Source organism: Pseudochaenichthys georgianus, chromosome 1 (assembly GCF_902827115.2).
Source record: "Pseudochaenichthys georgianus chromosome 1, fPseGeo1.2, whole genome shotgun sequence".
NCBI classification, from domain to species: Eukaryota; Metazoa; Chordata; class Actinopteri; order Perciformes; family Channichthyidae; genus Pseudochaenichthys; species Pseudochaenichthys georgianus.
Genome location: NC_047503.1, coordinates 28,119,749 through 28,141,981, shown reverse-complemented (window position 1 = coordinate 28,141,981; position 22,233 = coordinate 28,119,749). Strand labels below are relative to the sequence as shown.

Below are 22,233 nucleotides of genomic sequence, written 5' to 3'. Positions count from 1 at the left end.
TTCAGGAAGTATGACGCTGCGCTGTCAGTACGCTTCTCCATGTTTGTGATTGGTCGAATGCTCCAAATACCACCCCTTTCATGTGAACGCGCACCTAACTAGATAGGAAACGGCTGGCTTGAGCGATCCACTTGATAACCAGCGTCGTAGTACCGTTTAGCGAGAGCGCGTATGTTTTGGATTAGGCCAACCGGCTAACTCAAACATATCCAGGTTAGGTTGAACCAGCTTCGTAGTATAGGCCCCAGGTGGAGTCAGGAGTTGTTTACACGTGGAAGATGGATGAGGTGAAATATGTCTGTTGGGCATCCAAACATTTGATAAGTTAGGGTTAATGGAATATGCCCTGTGCTTACTCTAACAAAGACAAATAATTACTGAAACTAGAAATAGCAGCAATGTATTTCCTTTGTGTTCCTCAAAGGGTCATATAAACTGGTGTGTGTGTGTGTTGTTGGCAGTGTTTAATGTTTTTTTTGCTGGTAATGCATCCACTCACCATGTTTAAAGAGCTAAATAGTCACAGTATGTAACTCTTTCATCTAATTTGAGTTGAGTTGTTGTTATCCATCAGCAGTTAGCTTCAGTTTGACATTAGGAGCTGGAGTGACCCCTACTGGCACAGTCCCATAGCAGATCTGTGACTGAGTAAAAAATGCCATTTTCTATCTAGAGCCGAATGTTTGTTTTTTATTTTGAGGAGTCTACATGTCTACAACGTGGATGACTGAGTTTTACTTTCTATTGGGACTTAATGTTAATATTTTACTTGGAAAAAAAGTTTACATTTAATCTAAACTTGAAGTCGCAGTTTCATTGTTACCGTACACAATCATTTAATCAATATCTCTGGCCTAACTCTGATTAACTGATTTTGAAATAATGCAATTCTATTTGATTTGTTTTTCAGAACTTACTGTACTTTAAAGAAAATCAATAAAATATTCACGACTACTTTCAAGTAGAATATTAAGTGTGATAGTTTTCTTATTGTGTCGTATTGTTAGTGTTGCTGTCAAACAAATAAGAAGAAAGCAGGGCAGTTCCTCCATCTTACTTTATTAAATTCTTATGAAATACTTGTGTATATCAGGAAAGAAAATATATACTTTCTCATACAAAGCTAATTAAAAATCAGTTCACAAACGCATCAAAAAAAGCATCCAGGAGTTTTGCAACCCGATGTCCCATCTTTGCCTCTAATAAGGAGTTGAGGGCGCTGATCCCCTCTGAGGGCGCAATGTTGTCTGGGCAGATTTCTGTGTAGATAAACATCAAGTCACAAAACAAACAACTATGGCATTATGCAGGCACTGTGTGGAGATAAAAAGTTACAATTCTCACCGTAATCTGTGTCTATCATTATGGGCAACGGCATCCGTAGACATTCTGCTTGTGCCTTAAACATCTCCACAAAATCAGGTGAGACACTCTGTCTCTTGCCTGCAAATAAAGAACATTTCATTAGAAAACAAGTCAGCTGCTTTACCGTGTCCAATAAGAGTCACTCTAGTGTTTCAGGACATGATAAGTGAGATTCTTACTAAAAAGCATGAGACTGGTGAAAGTGTCTCTGCCAGAGCTAACTTCTTCATATACAACCAGACAGTCGGAGCAGTCAGTCGGCAGGTAGACCTCCCTCAGGTAGAAAGGTTGTTCTGGAGAGAAAGAAACCACACACCCACAAACGGACACATACATTAAAAGGTAATGTGCATGTTTGAATGAAGGTTTTTACTTTAAATAATATCTCTGAAACTTTATGGCTCTTCTTCACTCACCAATTACCATCGTGCTGTTTTCAAAGGTCACATTGAATACTAAGCTGGAACATTTTCCATATCTGCAAAAAAGGAAAATAAAGGCTGAATCATAACAACATATTATGACGCAGACTTTAGTAAATTACTCTACTACCCTAATGAACTTATGAACTTATTAAGCTGATAATATGTACATGTTGTGTAACAGCTGCCCTCAAGTGACCAAAAACTTTGAAAAAGCCAAAAACATCAACCCAAGAGTTACCGTAAATCAAACTTGACTGTGATGTGTTATAGACCATGAACACCTTTGTTACACTCCAAACATAATAGAATTAAAATGCTAAACAAAGACATGTTACAAAAAAAACTGAAGGTCTGCAAACTGACAATGAAGCACGTTTGAGTGTGTATTACTTGAACATTGTCAATACTACCATGTGGAAAAAGCAAAACTACGTCAATAACAAGAATGTATCTTTATAAACCCCTGAGGGAAGCCTATTGGTTGGAGAGGACTAACTTCTCAGGAGACACTTCAGCCGTGTGGGGATTTACATTCTCTGAGTCTGAATGATGTTGAGGATGTTGCTCTGAGAGGTTGCAGTGATGTCCAGCCAGACACTGGACAACAGACGACCCAGAGAGCGACTTCCAGGGAGGTCCGAACTCCCCCCGACGTACAGCCACTTTCCCATCATCTAAAGAAAACCAAAGATGCACAAGACATGTCGTGAATAGTCAGCATTTAGAGACGGGACTTTTTAAGGGCTCAAGGGAGAGATATCTTTGTTTGATATATTGTGTGAAATATAACTTTAGATAAACATTTGGAGATCCCACAATGCTCTTGAAACAATTGAACAAAATGATGCAATATTTATGTTTGGAAAAGCTTTGTATCACAAGTCCACATTCAAGGTCGGGTCGGAAACATTTCCTAAAAATGTACAAATCATTTTCTGAAAAGAACATTCATAGAGTAATAACATGGAAATTAGAAACAGTGTTTACATAATTACAAAGTGACTTTTAGCAGCAGGTCAGCTGATAATGCAAAAATGTAAGATTTTAGAACAGACCAGCATAACATACAGATCCTAGTTTTCTTCAAGGGACACTTCTGTTTTCTTTTACTTTGTACCCTATTGCATGATTCTTTCCAGGACACTTCCTATGAATGTATTGGGAAACTGAGGAACTGCAAAAATAAGTGTTTGCTTAAGTTATAGGTGGACTTCGCTCATTGCTTTGGCCCAGAAATGTGTGGGACCTAGAAAGTTCATTGACCAATTCAGGGAAACCGTGGCATATGAACACCACATCAATTATTTTGCTAAATGTGTTGGGAAAGCACAGACGACTTGTAACACTGCAGGTTACTGCCGTTCATCAGAATACATTTGAAAGGCAAGTCTTATTTTGGGGCTTTTCACTATTTCTTGTGGTTGAACAGTTTTAAAGTGAACAATCTTTGACACCAAATTAGTGTATCTTTTTTTGTGATGTAGTTACAGAATTTAAATAGATTTTCTTTCTCACAAAATGGCATAAAAAGATAAGATAAGAGATAAGATAGAACTTTATTGATCCCAATTTGGGACATTTTTGAAAAAGAAACACAGGTAAGTTATGCTTCCAGTTTTCCATCACTAAAAACATATTACCGTTCTCTTCAAACATGAAGTCAGAGGTTGTTAAGCTATGAGAATGTGGATCATGTGTATCGTTGTCTAATATTATCTGATGAAACCTATAAGCAAAGCAGAAGTGCACTTACATTTTCATTGCTGATAGTTATGGGTTTCAGCAGACTCTCACAGCTGCTCAGAGGAGCAGAGTCTCCCAGAGAGAGAAGACTCAGCAGGACAGCGACAGAAACACACTTCATCCTCAACATGGCTCGTTTGTTCTTGATCTAAAGTTTTCCTTTTGCGCCTCGTCTTACACTCTCAGCTCTGCTCTCTTTATAGTCTCCCCCCTGGATGTATCTCCACTTCTTGTGAACTGATGTAAGCAAACAGCCCAGGGGAGAGTGGGAGAGGAGACTTTTGACCTGTTATAGAATTGAAATCCCATCACATAACAGCAGAGGCTCAAAGAGTAAATCCAAACTTCTTTTAAGCTGTTCCTCGCACCTCCAGGGTTCATGTTATTCATTTAAAAAAAGCCGGTTCATATTAGTTAAAGAGCAAAAAGTAGCAATACCAGCAGTATTTCCTCACATTTTATATGTAATGTAACAATATTTATTCTGTGTTGAGATTAAGAGCCATTTTTGTTTACATTTTCAGTCGCCCACTGCTCCTGCACAGGCTTTGGTTACTTTTGATTCACTTGTGTTCTCTCTCTGCTCAGGGGTTCCTGATCTCCACTAACCGTTAATATAAAGGAAGGCTGGAAGAGAAGCAGCTGTCTCTCCGACACACTTGATTGAAAAGACATAAAAAACAAATCATTGTAATACTATGAGCTGTAACCAAGAGAAATAGAGGGGTCGTGAGTCCAGATCCCCCCAGTAAATCCTTTAGCTTCAATATTTTTAAATCAAACATTAATTTGTAGTTTACTTGAACTTTGTCCTCACCGCCTGGTAACCCGGCTGTGCTCTGATCCCAACATTGAACTGTGAGCGTTTAAGAATGTGTTGAAATCGCACAAAAATACACAGTAAACTGCTTTAATGTGAACATTTACAGAAGACTCTGTACCACTTTACAATAAGACTACCTTTATAAAGGGTTTACGAAGTTTGTAATTCATTTATTAATTAGGTTGTGAACACTTTATAAATCATTAATAAGCTTTTATAAGACATGGCAACTGTGACAGATTGCTTGCCAAATAGTGAGCCCACATGTATCTGTACTGCTAAGTCTTATATTGGCTACCTAGCTTACTTCGTCTTCTTCATCAGCCAGCATCCTTGGTATCTGTTGCTCACTGAGTTGATTCTCGCTAAGTAGCCAATATAAGGCTTAGTCGTCTTGCCAAATTGTGATCCTGTGTTGATGTATGAAAACTACTTTAGAACTGGTTTATAAATGGTTCTTAATGATTAATAAAGTGTTTACAACCTAATTCATAACCTAATTATAAACCCTTTAGGAATCCTTTATAAGGGTAGTCTTATTGTAAAGTGGTACCGAAGAATCTTTAACGTGTCGCAAACATACTTTCCTTTCCTTAATTAAATCCCTTTTATAGCAGCTGGTTTCTGATTTGACACATTTCACGCTAAATTCAAAACATATTTATAATAGTTATAGTATGTTAAATATCTTTTGCAGACATTTTTTATTACATATGAAAATAGCCTGCTTTGAGTATTTTGTAAATGACATCTACTCTTTTCTAATCTTACATAATTGCAACCCAATTTATTTGTGAATATTCACACTTGCTGGAAAAAAAAGGTGTCTTTTACAGCTCGTCTTCCTTACAGTTACAGTTGTATATAAATCACTACTGGAACAATTTGAATTGGATTTATTGAACTTAAAAAAAAGTCATAAAACAGCATCTTATCAAAAGTTTTTTTTAATTGAACTTAACAAAGTGACAGCTCTCTATAGAGGTCTTCATACGGGACAAAAACAAACAAACAAACAGAGAAAAGAAAGAAGAGCTAAATCTGATGGTCGTCCTGACGATACACAGAGGTCTCTGAGCATGACCTATCTGTCACAGCAGTGCTCTGAGGGGGATGGAGACACATTGATGCCGTATTGGGTGGGCTGGTGATGGAAAGACGGATGTAAAAAGGACGACCATGCTTCCTTCACCACCTCTCCGCTCCATCCATTCTGCCTGAAGTGATGGTGAGGTGACCGACAGCAGGAAGCGGGGGAATTGAGATTGATGGAGAGGGAAGTGACAGGACGCATCAATCACCACTCCCTGGTTTTGTTGGTCTGTGCTCATCCTCTCCTTTTTCCTCTTGGTGGGGAGACACAACCGGAGAGACGGGACAGGAGACAGACAGACGGAGGGAGAGAGGGAGACAGGAGGAGGAGGGGATCACTACTCCATGCCCGGCTGGTTCTCTTGGTCTGCGCTGATCTCCTCGCCGGCGTCTTTGCCCTCCTTGCTCCTCTTGCTCTTCTTGTGTTTGTGCCTCCGGTGGCTGTCGCCCTCCTCGCTGTCGTGCCTCCTCCTGCTACTGCTGCTAATCCAAGGAGAAGGACCGAAGGGTGGAAAAGGGCAGAGGAGGTGAGGGAGGGTAGAGGAAACAGATCAGAGGGAGAGTAAAGGGCAGGGAGGGAAGACAATAGGGAGAGAGAGAGAAAAGGTTAGGCATGAGCGAGGGATACATTGAGACAAGAAGATCAATGAGGGAAGGAAAGAAAAGGCGAAGTGAAATGGAGACGGACAAAAAGGGGCACAGGTGGCGTTAGGTAAATAACAAAAGGTCTAACCCAGGGCTGCACTGTTATCGCCAACAGGATCAAGATTGAAATGTTTTCTCTTTCATATTGATTTTAATCGAACACGGCTTTCATTTCCATGTTTCCTACTAGTGTGCAAATATTTGCATACTTCAAGAATGTAGTTATTTTTCCTGTCAGACGGCTCCCCGGAAGGGAAATACAAATGTCTCAATGGCAGCAGAGGTTTCCATGACCGGAGTGCACATTTGAAACGTCAATAACGCAGCTGATAATGTACATTTCATTGTGGGGAGCCAGGATTGAGATAGAAAATATAACTTAAGAAAACTACAATTGACCATTTGCTGAACTCAAATTCCTTTTTGAATTTTTTTTGCAAGAATGGGTTTTTTATTTATTTTGGAGGTTGACAAAAGCAGTCAAAAAGTGACCGAATACAAATGAGAAGCCTGCCGTTGTAGGCTAGGCGTACAAGTCGCCGGCAGATGAAAGATCTAGGATAATATAAGGAGGGAATATATATGACACTTAGTGGCTACACACACGGCATGACATGCCGTCATGTCCAAAGAAATAAGAAACATCATGGTTGTTACAGTTGCAAAGCTATGATTTGACAACCACTATTTTATTTTCTAAGAGAGGCGGTTTGTGTATTTACTAATGCTGTCAAAATTATCGCGTTAATGGCGGTAATTAATTTTTTGAATTAATTGCATTAAAATATTTAACGCATTTAACGCATGTGCAAAATGGCCCGCCCCATACATCCCACCAGTGGCAGCGCCAGGGTATGGCTGGGGTAGGCTACACCCATACCAAGAAATGGCTTAGCCCCACCATGAAAAATGATGTTAAAGTAAGCAAAATAAAGTCCGCCAACTCGCGCCGAGAATTGCACAGACAGCAGTTAGTAAGATTGATTTCAGCCACTTGTCTGGAAATACCGAAGACCAGAAACGGTTTTGAAAACTTTTTTCACGTAGTGATCGTCTTCTCAATAGAACATCTTTGATAATGTCTTCTGGCCAATCTGAATCAAGATAACGGCGTGGTGTTGTTGCAGGAAGTCCCGACGGAGAATACTTTTGCTGTAGTACAGGTAACACATAACTGGTACGCAGGTTATGTGCGTAATCTGAAATGCGTACCGTCACTTGTGTCACAAAGCGCATTTGCGTACCGACGTACTTGTGAAGCTTTTCCAGAAGGCGGTTAGATCACCGGACGACAGAGTTGGTCTCCGTGTGCACAGACAGGGCTGCTGTTAACGTCGGTCTGCACAACGGAACTGTGCCAAAACTACGCCAACCGGCTGCGGAGGCAGACTCCCCCCCTTAACTGGAGAACTGCACTAAAACAGCTGATCACAACGTTCACGCTCTGTGGTCACGAAGTACTCCACTAGCCCCCACGGTTTGATGATTGATAGGTGCTCTCTATCATTTTGACACAGACATTTTTTACAATAAACATGTTAAATGGATATATCCGCCTTCTTTCATTTATTCCCACAACAATATACATAAAGAAATTACATATTTTGGACATAGTTCGAATGGTGATTAATCATGATTAATAAATGTTTAAGCTGTGATTAATCTGATTACAATTTTTAATCGTTTGACAGCCCTAGTATTTACGCACCTGCGAGAGGACTTGTGGCGCCCCTCCTCTTTCTCTCGGTGCCGCCTCTCTCTGTGGCGCACCTCCTCTTTCTCTCGGCTCGAGCGCTCACGATGTCGCTCTCCTGCATAACCGCGCTCTTGGTACTCACGGTAACGATACCGCTCCTCTTCGCTATGGAAATAGAAAGAACAAGAGCTTTCACTTTACTGTGTTGTGTTTGCATACATATAAAACATTCTCTGACTCAAATATGCCTTTTGATGTTGCAGTTAATGAACAAATATTGTGCTGTTCTGTGATCAGATAGCATAAATGAATCAAAGCTATGAAAAATATAGTCTGATGATCACTTTTTTGATACCTAAACTCCGGATATCTGCCATTACCGAATACCACTCTGATATCAGTGATCTCTTTTTACTTATTTTAAAATCTATACATCTCACAGTGTGATGAAACGAACACTTTCTCCACAATTCAGGCCATCCGTCACTATTGTAGATGTTAAAAAATATACATTTAAGAAAAGAGCATGTCCAAGGTTCAAATAAGCAGATATTAAGGCGACATGATAAACTCAATTTCTTTCATTTCTGATTCAGATAGCTAGACCTGTAGAGATAAATCTGTGTTTGTTTTCCCCTGTCCCTCTCACCTGGTGTAGCCCATAGCTGACGGGCTGTGCTCCCTCTCTCTCTCCCGCTCATGTGTCCTCTCTCGGGGCCGCTCTCTCTCCTTCTCTCTCTTTTCTTCTCGACGGGGATAGTAGTCCCAGGGCTTGGAGTTGTCCATCATGGGGGGCCAAGGAGGAGGCACATTTCCAGCCATGGGTGGAGGGTACGCACCTGAAAAGGTAAAGAGGAGGGGAGCCGAAGTCTTGGTTATTACTTCAAACGTTCCCTGGAAATGAGACTGAAATCTAGTCGGCAATCACAGACGGATGACACTCTAAAGCTTCTTACCTTGAGGGAACGGGTAGGGAGGGACAGAGCGTCCGTCATAACCTCCAGAGTGACTGTGGAGACAGAGGAGAGCCATCATGTTTTACAGAGTGTGTGTGTGCGTGTGCGTGTGTGTGTGTGCGTGTGTGTACTCTTGTCCTTTGATCATAGCCCTATTTTTGTTGTGACGCAGGATGAAGTCAAAAGCATGTCGTTGGTATTTTGGTGGAGAATGTGTCTCAGAGCAGCGCCTGTTTCCTGCCACTGTGGAGATTTCTGTATACCGTCATCCTATAAACTAAATATTTATAGGATGACAGGATAATACCTAAAACATAATTGAAAATGTATAATAAAACAATGTCCAACCAGTGTGTAGGTTAAACCTGCATTTAAAATCATGTTTATTGTGGTTGGGTCATTCTGCATTCATGAAAACCTTCATACGAGTGATTCCTAAATAACCCGTTTGCTCCGCAGCTCCTTTTTACTGTATCATTTAATAAATCATTACATTCATGCAGCAGGACAAACATGTTCTTAATCTGCAGCCTCTGTTTGCAGAAGAGCCGAGTTATTTCCAATGTGCGTGTGTTGGTGTGTACTTGTGTGTTACCTGTCCAGAGTGGGGATGATTGTAGGAGGGGGCCCACTGGGGGGAGGAGGAAAACCAGGAGGAGGGACATTAATGGGCAACCCTAGGAGGGAGACAGAGAAGGAGAGAATAAACACTCAAATAAATAATAAAAAGCAAATATAGTGTAAGGTGAGATGTGTGCTTGAAATAAATAAAAACACCAAAAGACTAGCTGATAAAAACTTACTGGGTGGGGGGATGAGTGGGGGTGCAGAGTTGACGTTTGGTGGTGGAGGGAGGAATGGAGGAGGAGGTATGTTGGGTGGAAGGACCCCGGGGGGGAAGAACGGGGGGATCTTAGCCGGCTGAGTCGGCTCAGAGTCTGTACTTTCAGAGATCACCTGCAAACAGCAGACCGGATGTCAACACTCACTCACAGCGCAGATCCTTTCAACTGTAGTTTATTCACCACAAAAATACAATTATAAAGAACATTTGTTTTTAATGAGTGTCTGCGGTGCCTCTGTGTACCTGGATATTGTTGCCTTCCAGGTTATGTCTGCGTCGGCCTTCAACCCTGCTGATGGTGGCCGTTCCTCCACCAATCACATCTATCGTACCACTCGTCTTCCTGCGAAAAGAATATGTGAACATAAAAATCAATGCACTGAGCCCACACCCTGTCGACTTCCACACAAAAGATATATATAAACATAATCAGGTATGAACATTAAGTAAAGATCAAATTGAAACTCATTCAAGTCATCTTAAGCCTTTCTACAGATGACAACTATTGACCGACACTGAAAACAAATCAGTTGTTTTCTAAAAGAGCTTTGGCTGATATACATAATGAGTAAGGGCATATTACAGTTTAATAATGAATTTTCAGGGCTTTCTGGTTTACAAAATCTGCAATAGTGACAGTTTCCAAATAGCCGTAAATCTTCTCGAGCGTTTCCTTAAGGCAGTTTCTGTGTCACTTACCAATAATATATACACCGCTCCACTATATGTGCAACGACCCAACAGCCACGATATATTGTTGGCTGATTAACTAGTCCAGCTTTAAAGAAAATCAAATGTGGATGTACTTTTTATGCTCAGTGATTGTACTTCTGGCTTTTACAGCTCTTTAAAAAAAAAATCTCCTTTAGTGCCTGAAACAATGGAGTCTCTAAAGATCAATTTAAACACCCAATAAAATGGTGACCTATGGATCTTAAAACCCTTTATGTTGCACCAGTGTGTGTCTCCAATGGGAACTTATTGCCCTCTAAAGGAGAAGCATCTCATTAAAAAGCTATTGAAGAGTTTAATCTCTTACCAAATAAATGAAGACCCTTTTGGTAAGGTAGCAACTTTATGTCTCACCCCGACAAAATCACTTACTTATGTGGAGCAAGTAAGTCTCATACTAACCGTCATCAAAACAACCTGTGGATTAATCTTAAACGATGATTTTCTTGTGTCTCTTTAAGCATTAACTTAAACGTGACCTTTCATGCTATATTTGAACAATATATTGTAGGGCCATACCTATATAAAGTATATAAATACCAGATCCTGCATTTTAGCCATGCCTCATTTCACGCCATTTGCTCTTTCCAGCGCTGTTTTTGCAGGGGACTGATTCTGTGAGCTGCAGCTGACCACGCCCCCCTGCAGGAGAGGGGAGCCTGCTCTGAGATCAGCTGCTAGCTTGCAGCGAGGAGAAGAGGGGGACAAAAAGAGATCTCCGTCCTCTGTGTTTTATTGTTATATATGATTATATAGAGTCATTATTCATTTATTTTAAAGGTCCCATGTCATGGCCATTTCCACTGATCATAATTCCATTGTTGAAGTCTACTAAAATAGATTTATATTGTGCCATTTTCAAAACTCACATTGGTTTCTCATACAGCATCTCTGTAAACTACGTGTATTCACTGAATTTCACTCTGCCTTTAACGGCTCGTTGAGGCGAAGTCACGCCCATCTACTTCCGGTCCATGGGACCTTATTTCGGAAAAATTATGCATTGAATGGAGAGAGAAAACTTATCTTTCGATCCCGTTTGAATTGTGCCATGAATTACACATGTTTGCCAATCTTAAAAAATCATTTCCATGTCAAAAAAGTCACAGTTTGTCGTAAAACTGTTGAAATATAAGACTATGAAAAATACGCAACTAGAAAGACTACAAATCTACAGACTACAAAGTGATGTCATAACTGTTTTCCTCCACTAAGAAATAGCTAAGATCAGCTAAGATAACTTTAACAAGATGCCTGTGTGCTTAGTACCAGGTTGTTATCATACCAGCAATGGGTCTTGCTCGTTCTTTCGCTTCCCGTCTGATGAAAGGACCAGGAGTGGCTGGATCAAGTTAGCTACCACGTTAGTTAGCATTACAGCCTTGTCATTTTTATTAGCCTTAACATGAAGTAACATTAAGTAACCCAACATGTTAAACAGTAAGAGCAGTAGTCATATTTCGTGAACCCTTCGAAGAGTACTGTCACACCGGTGTGATCATTCTATAATACACAATTTAAGCCCGGGGGAGAAATGATAACGCTACATTAGCATCTGCGATCTTTTCTACTTCACGCAATCTGCACAAATGGTTGACATTACACATTGAAAAGACCAGGCAGTTCAGAGAGAATCAAAGGAAGGCAGGCAGGCAGCTCTGCATGACATTCTTCTGGACGTGTTTCATTGTGGTGATAGTGAGGGTAGTCAATCCTTTTGTTGACAAGACAGTTGTGACGGCCATCTTGGTGACGTGTGTTGTTCTGCTAGACTGGAGATGTAGTTCATTCAGCGTTTCACAAACAAATGTGTTACTTCACAGTTTTACAACACATTTAAATTTTTTTGACTTGCAAAATTATCTTTTAAATTGACAAACATTATATGTGTAATTCTTGGCACAATTCAAACGGGATCAAACGATAATCTTTCTCTCTCCATTGACTTCAATCCATAATTTTTCCGAAATAAGGTCCCATGGAGCTCCACCGGAAGGGCTGGGACTTCGCCACTCTATAGCTCCAGCCCCCACCCTTCCTGTGAGCACAGTGTGCTCTGATTGGTCGGGATGTTTTGAATCGCGCTGAGCTCCGTGGAGGTGTTGTTTCCTTGTTTAGCGATACACAGCGAAACACAGCCAAACTCATCCTGAGCACACACAAAGTCACAGCCGAAGTAAAAACAATAAGTGTGGCTTGATATTGAGTAAGAAAAAGGTTGATAAACGCTGTGAGAATGGGTCTGCAGAGAATTTTGCCGCGATCCCAACTGTCTGTTATCAGCCTGCAGCCAGGGAGGAGAAATCAGCAGAGCTGCCTGCACTGACAGCCCGTCCACACTACAGCTTCGACAGCGGTTTCCAACGCTTCTGCCCATTCACTTTGAATGGGGTGACGTCACTTTTCGCCGAACTGCATTGTGGGAAGCAGAGCGGAGCTTTCCTGGCGTTTCAGGCTGCAAAAGTTGAGCAATGTTCAACTTTTGAAGCTTCTGAAGCTTTCGGTGGAAGCCTCAGCAAATCAAATCATATGCCAGTACAAGCTCTAGCCAATCAAACCGCTGCTTGTGTGTCAGGGGCGGGAGATTCATGTGATTGGTTGTTGGTCGAGCTTCAAGCTTTTTTTGAAGCTGTAGTGTGGACGGGCAGTCAGTGTGTGTGTGAGGAAGTCCGTGGATTGGTGAATTTGGACCAATCAGCGCGGGCTTAACGTAACGGCTCCACGGATTGGTCCATTTGATTCCGGGTACCGCATGACCGTATCGCGTCATAGCTCTGGGCGCGGCTACTGGCCATTCCTACGTCACAATACCCAGGAAGTAATACCTGGACAATGACCAATGACGTATCATCAACGAGGCGTTTTGGGGAGGTAAGAGTTTTACTCGCTACAGGGTCTACTTTGAGGGTTTTGACTCTGCACACCGTTTACATGCATAAAAACCTTCATAACACACGAGGAGACGGGTAATAACCGGAAAAGCATGACATGGGACCTTTAACCTCTTAAGCCCGAAGGTCCCCCCCAGTGGACCCCTCCCACCATTTTTTTACGAGACTATGTCTCAGGGCTTCTTAACATTTATGAAACTATTAATGTTCCATACCCTTTTAAAAAAGGTAAGAAACTCCGCTAACAGACAATAAGAACAATTGTTAGCTAACAAAAACACAAGAGTAATACCAAGCCTTTGAATTAGCATTGAGCGAAAAAATGCTAACACTTTTTTTACACAGAACTCACGGTAGAAATGCCCTTATTACTATCTTAACTGCACAAACAAGATATACGATTTAAAGCTGAGACTCCACAGATTCCACACATGTAATGTCATCACTGTACGACCTTGAATTCCTGGAGCTATCAGCCAGAAAAGAGAAAGTAAACAACATCCGGTTTCAAAAATATTACAATAATTACGTCTTAACTTTTTTGATTTGTGATCAAAAGTTGTGTTTAACGGAATAAAAACGCCGCTCAAGGTTAATCCAATGTCTTTGTGTCACGTAGACATTTTTACTGATAATCCATCATCATATGTATGGCAATATACTGGGTATAAAGTTTTGCCATCCAGGCTTGTACTTTCAGATGTTTCGTTTGCTTTTCTATTACGTCCGCAATGGTAATGTTTACGTGGATTTGGGAACTGCCCATCGATTCTATTGGATGTAATGTAATGGTTAAGAAAAAGGTGTAAATCACCCAAATCGACCAATGGGTTCCAGAGATATGGTCCTGCGTAAAGTATAAACAATGCCAGCCAGTTTAAGTACATTACGCAGCAGACTTTACTTATTGTTTACTACATAAGGAAGCAGGAATTGCAGGACCCAGAGCAACACGGAGCACAGAGCGGACAGCAGATAACGGAATTGCTTATAGATTATCAGAACATTTCAAAGGGGACACAGCCACATTGAATATTAACCTATGGATTAACTACATCATCGTTTTTATCGTTTTAATGCCATTGAAGACCAGTTTAGACCAGACAAATAGGAAGGTGAGCCATGTTAGCTAGAGATGTCCCGATCCGATCACGTGATCGGGGATCGGAGCCGATCACGTGATTTTCAAAAAATCGGGGATCGGGATTTTGTTTTGTTTTTTTGTTCTACATTTTTTTATTATTATTTAATGTTACAAAACAAAAATGACCATGTTCACGTCTTAAAGTCATCCTGAGGACTTAGTTTTGGTTTAAAATTACACAACATCATGTATGTGTTGCTTTCTTTGGGCTTGTTTTCAGACCTGGTTGCTTATTTCTCTGAAATCTGGCAACAGAGTGGGCGCAGTGTCTATAGTAGCAGTAAGCTAACGAGAGGCTACGTTCAGCTGGTGACTCGGGAGTCGGGACAGAGAAAATGTCAGGAGTTTGGAAGTATTATAAAATTGAAAGCGAAGGCAGTGTAACAGCCAGATGCAATCTTTGCAAGGCAGAGGTTTCGCGTGGTGGAAAGAACAGAGCTACGCTCAACACGACCAATCTAATACGCTACCTGAGAAACAAACACCAACAACAACACGGCGAGTACACAGCGGCCACTCAGGTAACGGCACTGAAACAACCGACACTTTCAGAGACTTTTAAAAGGAAAGAGAAACTGCCCCAGAACAGTGAAAAGGCCAACACAATAACAGGCAAGATAGCAACGCGTTGGATGACCAGCCGTTATCTGTTACCTTTTTTTTCTCTTAATGCATTGCATAAAGATCGGATCGGGAAAAATCGGTATCGGCAGATTGTCAAAATCAAATGATCGGAATCGGATCGGGAGCAAAAAAAGGTGATCGGGACATCCCTAATGTTAGCCTAGCGCATTAGCGCTAGCGCCACTTGTTTTGATGTACGTTTTTGTTGATAACGTCGCGAGTTTGTATCTTTCAGTGTTGAGGTGGGCACCGTTAGATTCTGTGTCTTTACGATCATAAACAATGTGTTGGATGGGCAGCTAGGATAAGTAATAAGGGAGCTAGGAGTGATTTTCGGTGCAGTAATAGGTTAGCATTTTTCGCTCGGGGCTAATTCAGAGGCTCACTGTAAGAGGATAACAGAGTAGGCCTATGTTTTTTTTTTTTTTCCACAACAGTTGTATTTGGATGGAATGAATACCTATAGTGATAATTCAAAGTAATAAAATGATTTTTACAGTGGAAAAAGTTCAAATGGAACTGATGGTTCCCAAATTACCCAGAGGTGAGTCCGCTTGGACTTTATTTTTCTAAACCTCTCTAAAAAGGTCAAATTTCACTTGTTTTGCATCAATATTGATACAGGGTACTTATTATATGTTATAGTTTGGATTCCGAAAGCTTTTAGTCTACTAGCCCATCATTCAAGGGTGGTTTTCACTATAAGTAATGGGTTTTTTTTAGGCGGACATTAGAATTTACATGTTTTTACTGTGTTCCATCTGAATTTACTTTAAAATAAAAACATCTATATTGATTCTGACACTTCTACATCCAACTCACAGATGTAACCTTGCTTTGAGAGAAAAGATTATTAATTTACCCCTTTTAGAAGTGAAGATATAGTCTTTGTTGTGTTAGTGGCATTTTCGAGCCTGAAACCTGAAAAACAGGCTCAGGGCTTAAGAGGTTAAAGCTCAATAAATAACAAAGAAGACCTTTGACCAGCACTTTTCTAATTTTGTCCGGAAGATTTAAACTTTAACGGACATGTTGACCGGCGGGAAAAAAATCTAACTGAAACTCTGCCGCACGGTCCCCTCGTCCCTTGGAAGAGTGGGTGTTTGTCATCTGCTGGTGGACTAACCGGAGAGAATTACAGCGAGGGAGGGATTGCAATGAATAATAGCAGCAGGAGCAAACGCTTGCCTCGGGGAGGGAGAAAAAGAGCCACAGCGGAGAGTAAACAGAAGGGCAACCATGGCAACCATGCGGGAGAAGTCTTCTTTGCTGCTTTTGTGGCAGACTATAGTGCCACTTACAGGCCTGGCATATGTACTACAGCGTCTCCAGCGCTTTCAAGAGGCAATGGCCGGCGGTGGCCCAACCCCACATTCCCCTGATAGGTGGAGAGTTGGCCATATAGGCGGAGCACCACTTCTGTGACGTAGAAAATAATTCAAATCTGGATCAGTCTGTATCAGATCCGTTGCAGCTCCGTTTTTAGAGATTTGGATATGGAGGAAAAGAAAGAGGGTTGTGTTTTCTGACACTCGATGAGTTCCCTGGAACACATATTCATGTATAAGAGACGTACAAAAGTGCATTTTGCATAATAGGTCACCTTTAAGTTCACTTTCTAAGTTATGAAACATGCACAACTCCCACCACAAAAAAAGAAAGAATCCCTGGGGCCTTTGAAGTAGCACCGGGAGTTTTTCTGTGTTCATGAGGGGAGAAGAAAAACCCTTTAACACCAACACATTTAACATCAGATCCATGCCAACTTACGTATAATAGGACATGTCCTGAGGAGGAGGCGGGCCGGGCCACTGAGGGGGAGAGATCCTACCATTTTGAAACAAAGAATGTGTTAAAGGAGGTGAGAGATGGTCAGAAACACCACGTACAGGGGACACCTGTTGAGGGGTCGCTGTGGCTCAGAAATAGAACAGGTCGGCTTTTATCATCCCTCATAAATGAGAAAATACATCTCAAGAGATTCGTCCCAATGAATACATTTTAAACAAGGTTGGCGGTTTGACCCCCAGCTTCTCCTGTCTGCATGTCAAGACACCCCAAGTTGTTCCCTCTGCCAATGGTGAATAATGAGGGGGAACGTTGTAGAGCACTTTTTCTGGTATTGTACAAGATGGCTTAATAGAAAGGCTGTCTTTTTAGCATGGCATATCTTGAGGTGTGATTTATGTGTCATGTTGACTTAAAAAAGCTTAACACTAAAAATGGCCCCCTCTTCTTAATCCTTATTTCCTTCCAGTGAGGCACTTGATAGAGCAAGTTTCTAAACCTCAACCCAGCATACGTCAAGTCTTCATTACTTTTTTTCTATATCAAACATTTTCAACTTGTTATTAAATGAAACAGGCATAGGGGAAAACACTACATTTCTTATTTTCACTTCTACTTTCTAAATGTCTGTGCACATCACTGCAGGTGTACTATATTTTCAGATGCCTCAATAAGTGAAAATAAAGTAGAAGTGTTACCTTGTGACCTGACTGATAACGGGCTTGTACATGTTGAGAGGAGATGTGAAGTCTGGTTTGGAGGTGTGAACAGGCAAAACGCATATGTCCTTGTCATTGCCTGTCCTGCCTTGCTGAACCTAAGAAAGAGGCAAAATAAAGCTTGTTAATATAATGCATTCTTCTGAGCTTTAAACACATATTTTCATAAAAAAGAGTTCCAGGTTAAACCAGGCATAAAACTGCTCTGATTCCAACTAACTGATGAGATAGAGGGTATTATGAGTACAACAGCTGCTGAAATGTAGAGTGTTGATGGATAAAAAGGCCAGAGTAAGCGCTAGTCTCTCACGGTGATCTTGCTCGCCACAGAGCTGACGGTAGAGACCTCCAGGCCCATGCGCAGCCTCTTCTGTTTTTCACAGTAAGCCTTCCATGTGTCTTCATTGAAGCCGTAGTTAAAGTAGTCTGACAGATCCGCTCCTACACACACAAACACATAGAGATAGGCTGTAAATATTTGGCATGGCATAATGACAAATGCCAGAAATAATACATTTTTAAAAGGTGCCTTTAATGTCACCAGGGCTCGACATTAAGGATGGCCCGATGGCCCCGGGCCATCTAGTATTTAGCTCGGGCAATGAAGCCTCACCTGCTGGTTGCCCGATCGGGCAATCTATTATGCCAATATCATGCAGCTCGCGGATCCAGTAATGAGTGACCCGACAGTAAAACTAAACACATCTATAACTAGTTTAGGTAGTTTGAGAAGTAATTAAAATAGCTACGTGTGATATTCTAACCTGAAGTGTGTGTTTTGTCCGCTCACCGCTGCATGTGATTATGCAGAGCTGCGTGTCGACTCGTCAGCAGCAGCTGATCTCTCTCTCCCGTCAGATTAGACTTCACTCGCGTTTATGTCCATATCGATCAGATCCAGCTAGTTCTAGCTAATGATATGACTACCTGCTTATTAAAAGACACCTAAACAATAAGTGTCGCTATGCAACTGGGTGAGGCCACAAAGTATAGCGCAGCATTATGCATTTGTTTACATGCCCACCGGAACCCCGAGGCATTACCAACAGATCAACGCACAATCAACCCATACAGGACATCTCTTTCTCCACATTAAGTGTTAGACATTAGAGTTGACTATTCTTGTCTGTCACATAAGTGGCGCAACTGAATACTACCCGGACAATGAATCGAATGCAACCACATTTTCGCGGGAATTTCAGTTTGTTACGGATTCTGATGCTGAATACACAATGATCAAATAATTTAAAGTCAGAGTGTATTACAATGTTTCTTAGTCCACCAAAGCAAGGTGAACCACCTGGAAAGAAGAGAAAGACTGAGCTGCAGCCCCCCCCCCCCCCCCCGAAAAAAGAGAATCAAAGTCATAGGTATGTGCCCAATAATATTTTCTTCAAAGTAAATATTCAATATTTTTTCTTCAAAAGTAAATATTTTCTTCATAAGTAAATATGGGCATAACATGTTTTAATAGATAATTTTTTTTATGGTGGTCCAGAGACAGGAATATAATTTCACATTTGTTATGATATAAATGATTTTTTTATGGTGGTCCAGAGACAGGGATTATAATTTGACATTTTGTATGTGTTTGCAGATCAGATGCTCATCAAGCACCTGGAGAAAAGATTCCAAGATCTCCAGAAAGGGAGTGTCCCTTCAAAATGTTCCATCTTCAACCCCAGTCAGTGGCCCTCTGACAGACAGAGGGCCATTGAGTCGTTGAATCAGCAAACACAAACAAGAAGAAGTGAAATTAAGAATAAAATTGAAATTGTACAATATAATATTGTGGTGGTTCATCTTATAATTCTAGAGAATGCACCAGACAGCATCTAAGACCTGCAGGTCCCCCAAACCTTTCGTGAGTCATTTCGTCCGCGCGCATTTTTCAGGGCCATCTCTATTGGACTCAGGGCCATCTGTAAATTAGCTTAGATGGCCCACAGGGCCATCTCCCAAAATCCTTAATGTCATGCCCTGGTCACGCAAGGACACCGTACATCAGACAAAACCATCAACAAAAAAAATGACACAAGCAACAGTAATAAACCATACATTGAATAAACAATAACACATTAAATATGCATTAGATCAAGATTCATTATGTAAGAAATACAATGCAGTTAAAGTTATTTAAAGTTTTAAGAGTTGTGTTGAATCCTTTACTATGCATATCTTTGTAAACAAATATCCTGAAAATAGCTGTGCCAAAGGAACTCATGTTTCCTGGGTTGATTTTTGCTACAAACACTGACCTGGCTTCCTCCAGGGTTTCTCTTCAAAGGTCTCCATGTCTGCCTCCAGCACTGGAGCCCCGTTTATGTTTCCAGGTCCGTCCAGATCCACTCCTTTCATCTTGGAGGCTACAGAAAAGAAACAACATAACTTGTTAACTGTACAAACTTTATCATACTCTATTTATATATAGCTATGATGTCTGTTTCTCTGTGTTTTCACAAAACAGGATTTACTTCAACAACCCCTTCACATTACCTTGTCCATAAGGTCTGGAGCCCGACGTCTTTATGTTGAGATTGACAGGGGGAGCTCCGTAAGTTCTGGTAGGTAAAGAAATAATATCACAAGGTCTGCTCTTAATTAGCGGTAATTACCACTATATTCATTATCATTTACAAGTAAAGAATAACAGTGAACTCTGTGGTGAATGAACTTCTTGGTCTCTGTTCAAGGTCAATGCCAGGATAAGTTACTTCAAGTTGAATTATTTTAAGTAGTAACAAGCACAAAATACATCAAAATGAAAGACCATATTAAAATCTAAATCAATGCCCTTAATTTTGGCAAATATTTGCAAAACACCACATTTTCAATAAAACCTACGTGTACTGTGGTGCTCCAGTTTTAATGACTCCAATAGTGATGCGGACATCATCGTCGTCATCATCACTGTCACTGTCACTATCAACATCCTCGGTTACGCCTTCACCTTCACCCTCCCCTGTTGCCTGGAAGAGAAGGAAAATACAAAAATGAGGCATGCGCTTTTCACAGAAGAACAGAAAACAACTGAGAGGAAGGGAAACTTAAAAAAACAAGAAAATAAGGACAAGTGCCGTAGCACACACTGTGAAAGAGTGCATGCACGTTCCTACCTCAGAGGCCAGTCCATTCCCTGTAGCGTGTTCAGCAGCGTCCTCTGTGGAGGCATCAGCAGGTGCACTGTGGATGGAATAAAGAATGAAACATCAAAAGTATTTGAATTACAAAAAGCACATAACAAAATATTCTAATGTCTTCAAAGAATGCAAAAGAATGGTATTAATGGAAAATCAAACCTTATTTTAAAAGATTGTAGATTTCAAAAACTGTGGGGAAATGGGCTTTTATAAATGTTCAACAAATGCTTTAATAGGAGCATAAGTGGCAAATAAAAAGAATGATGTTGAATGTCAACACTTACACGGGCCACTTCTAGATTTTAGTTAGGCAGCAACTTCTTTTCAAACTGGGTTTTTATACTCTCATATTTAGCGCTTAAATTAAAGTATAACACTACGGTTTTCACAATTTACACACCTTTATAAATTTGTTTTAATTTCTTCAGTTGTTGAACAAATACAAATAATGTACATTTTTTTATCAAACTGAAAAATATTTAATTTAGGGACTATAACGGCAGTGTGTGAGAGATGTATAATGGGAAGTGGATGTATGAGTATTTATGGTTCATTTCACATGTGCTGCTGGGGAAAGCAACTCCTCCTCTAGATGTAAACAGGTGTCACTGTCTCGAGAGTTTTTAAATCACTTATACAAATCTACATGTGTTTATGCATCATGACTTGTGTTAAATACCTGACTGCAGCATTCAGTTTGGCTTCCTCGTCCTCGTCTTTGTCCTCACACTCATCTAACAGATGAAAAACACAGTTATAACAACCATAGCAGCAGAGGCCATTCATTAGCTTCCTATGTTTTCCTACTCCCAAAACAAAACTACAAAGGGATTATTTTCCATATTTACGGTTGAATATAAGCATTATATGTAAAAGAGACACATTTAACCACTTTTCTCCACAGCACTTTGCTCCAGTCAAACGGCTGCAAAAGGCCGGGAATTGCAAACAGGCGCTGCTAGCTTAGCTTCCATGCTAACCCTCTAATCTTCTTATAGCAGTGCTGTTGATTAGCAGTTAATTTAAACAGAACTACACACAATGATTCATATCTCTTTTGGTAAAAATGAGTTATGTTTGTGGGAAGCATGAGTGTTTTTTTGTACCTCCATATAGCCATTCTTCCTCCTCATCTCCACCGCTGGCATCAGTGGTGCCTGTTTTGTCCGCTTCCTCCGCAGACATGTTCGGAAAACACGGAGCTACCCCAGCAGCAGCAGCGGCCGAAACACAATATTAACCCAAGCTTCTAAATGCAGAAATACAGACTCAATGTTATCCCTTCAGCGGAGGAAACGCGCTATTGTACAAAAAATGATGCCTTCAACAGATTCATCTCCAATGTCTGCGAGTGAGTATGAACCCGGAAGAGGTTGTTGGTGTCCCGCTAGGTGAACGAGTCTCTGCAGAAAACACAGCGCCCCCCGCCGGCTGAGGGAGGTCCCGCTGTATCCAGGGGCAACCAATGCATGAACCAACAACCAGTGGCGGTTCTAATCTAGACCGATTTTACTTGGGGGAGCCAAGCTGGGGGCAGTTATTTTATGAGGGACACATTCAATGTTGAACACATTTTAAACATAAATATCTAAAATAACATAATTGG

At 40.9% G+C, this 22,233-nt stretch overlaps 2 protein-coding genes across 2 annotated transcripts; both read right to left on the bottom strand.

The window, feature by feature from the left end:
- Window positions 1-1,051: 1,051 nt before the first annotated feature.
- On the bottom strand, window positions 1,052-4,266 carry LOC117454613 (uncharacterized). The gene is made up of 6 exons (XM_034093759.2): window positions 3,544-4,266; window positions 2,322-2,464; window positions 1,782-1,843; window positions 1,545-1,658; window positions 1,345-1,443; window positions 1,052-1,259 (listed from the first exon to the last, which is right to left on the bottom strand). Exons 1-6 carry the CDS (start codon window positions 3,661-3,663, stop codon window positions 1,135-1,137), a joined length of 663 nt encoding a protein of 220 aa, XP_033949650.1. The 5' UTR covers window positions 3,664-4,266; the 3' UTR covers window positions 1,052-1,134.
- Window positions 4,267-5,287: 1,021 nt separating this feature from the next.
- On the bottom strand, window positions 5,288-22,030 carry fip1l1b (FIP1 like 1b (S. cerevisiae)). Its single transcript, XM_034081664.2, has 16 exons — window positions 21,734-22,030; window positions 21,307-21,361; window positions 20,604-20,670; window positions 20,332-20,456; window positions 19,984-20,048; window positions 19,746-19,853; window positions 17,798-17,928; window positions 17,467-17,585; window positions 16,751-16,807; window positions 9,833-9,932; window positions 9,549-9,702; window positions 9,341-9,422; window positions 8,746-8,798; window positions 8,439-8,628; window positions 7,802-7,954; window positions 5,288-5,928 (listed from the first exon to the last, which is right to left on the bottom strand). The coding sequence occupies exons 1-16, from the start codon at window positions 21,810-21,812 to the stop codon at window positions 5,787-5,789; spliced, it is 1,680 nt and encodes a 559-aa protein (XP_033937555.1). The 5' UTR covers window positions 21,813-22,030; the 3' UTR covers window positions 5,288-5,786.
- Window positions 22,031-22,233: the final 203 nt, after the last annotated feature.

Excerpts from the sequence above, each read along its gene's own strand:
- fip1l1b (XM_034081664.2), bottom strand. The coding sequence starts at position 21,812 with ATGTCTGCGGAGGAAGCGGACAAAACAGGCACCACTGATGCCAGCGGT. Across the intron at positions 19,854-19,983 it reads CTCCAGACCTTATGGACAAG|CCTCCAAGATGAAAGGAGTG; the intron begins GTAATGTGAAGG and ends TCTTTTCTGTAG. Across the intron at positions 17,586-17,797 it reads CTGTGGCGAGCAAGATCACC|GTTCAGCAAGGCAGGACAGG; the intron begins GTGAGAGACTAG and ends CCTCTTTCTTAG.
- LOC117454613 (XM_034093759.2), bottom strand. The coding sequence starts at position 3,663 with ATGTTGAGGATGAAGTGTGTTTCTGTCGCTGTCCTGCTGAGTCTTCTC. Across the intron at positions 1,659-1,781 it reads AAACAGCACGATGGTAATTG|AACAACCTTTCTACCTGAGG; the intron begins GTGAGTGAAGAA and ends CTTTCTCTCCAG. Across the intron at positions 1,444-1,544 it reads CACCAGTCTCATGCTTTTTA|GCAAGAGACAGAGTGTCTCA; the intron begins GTAAGAATCTCA and ends CTTTATTTGCAG.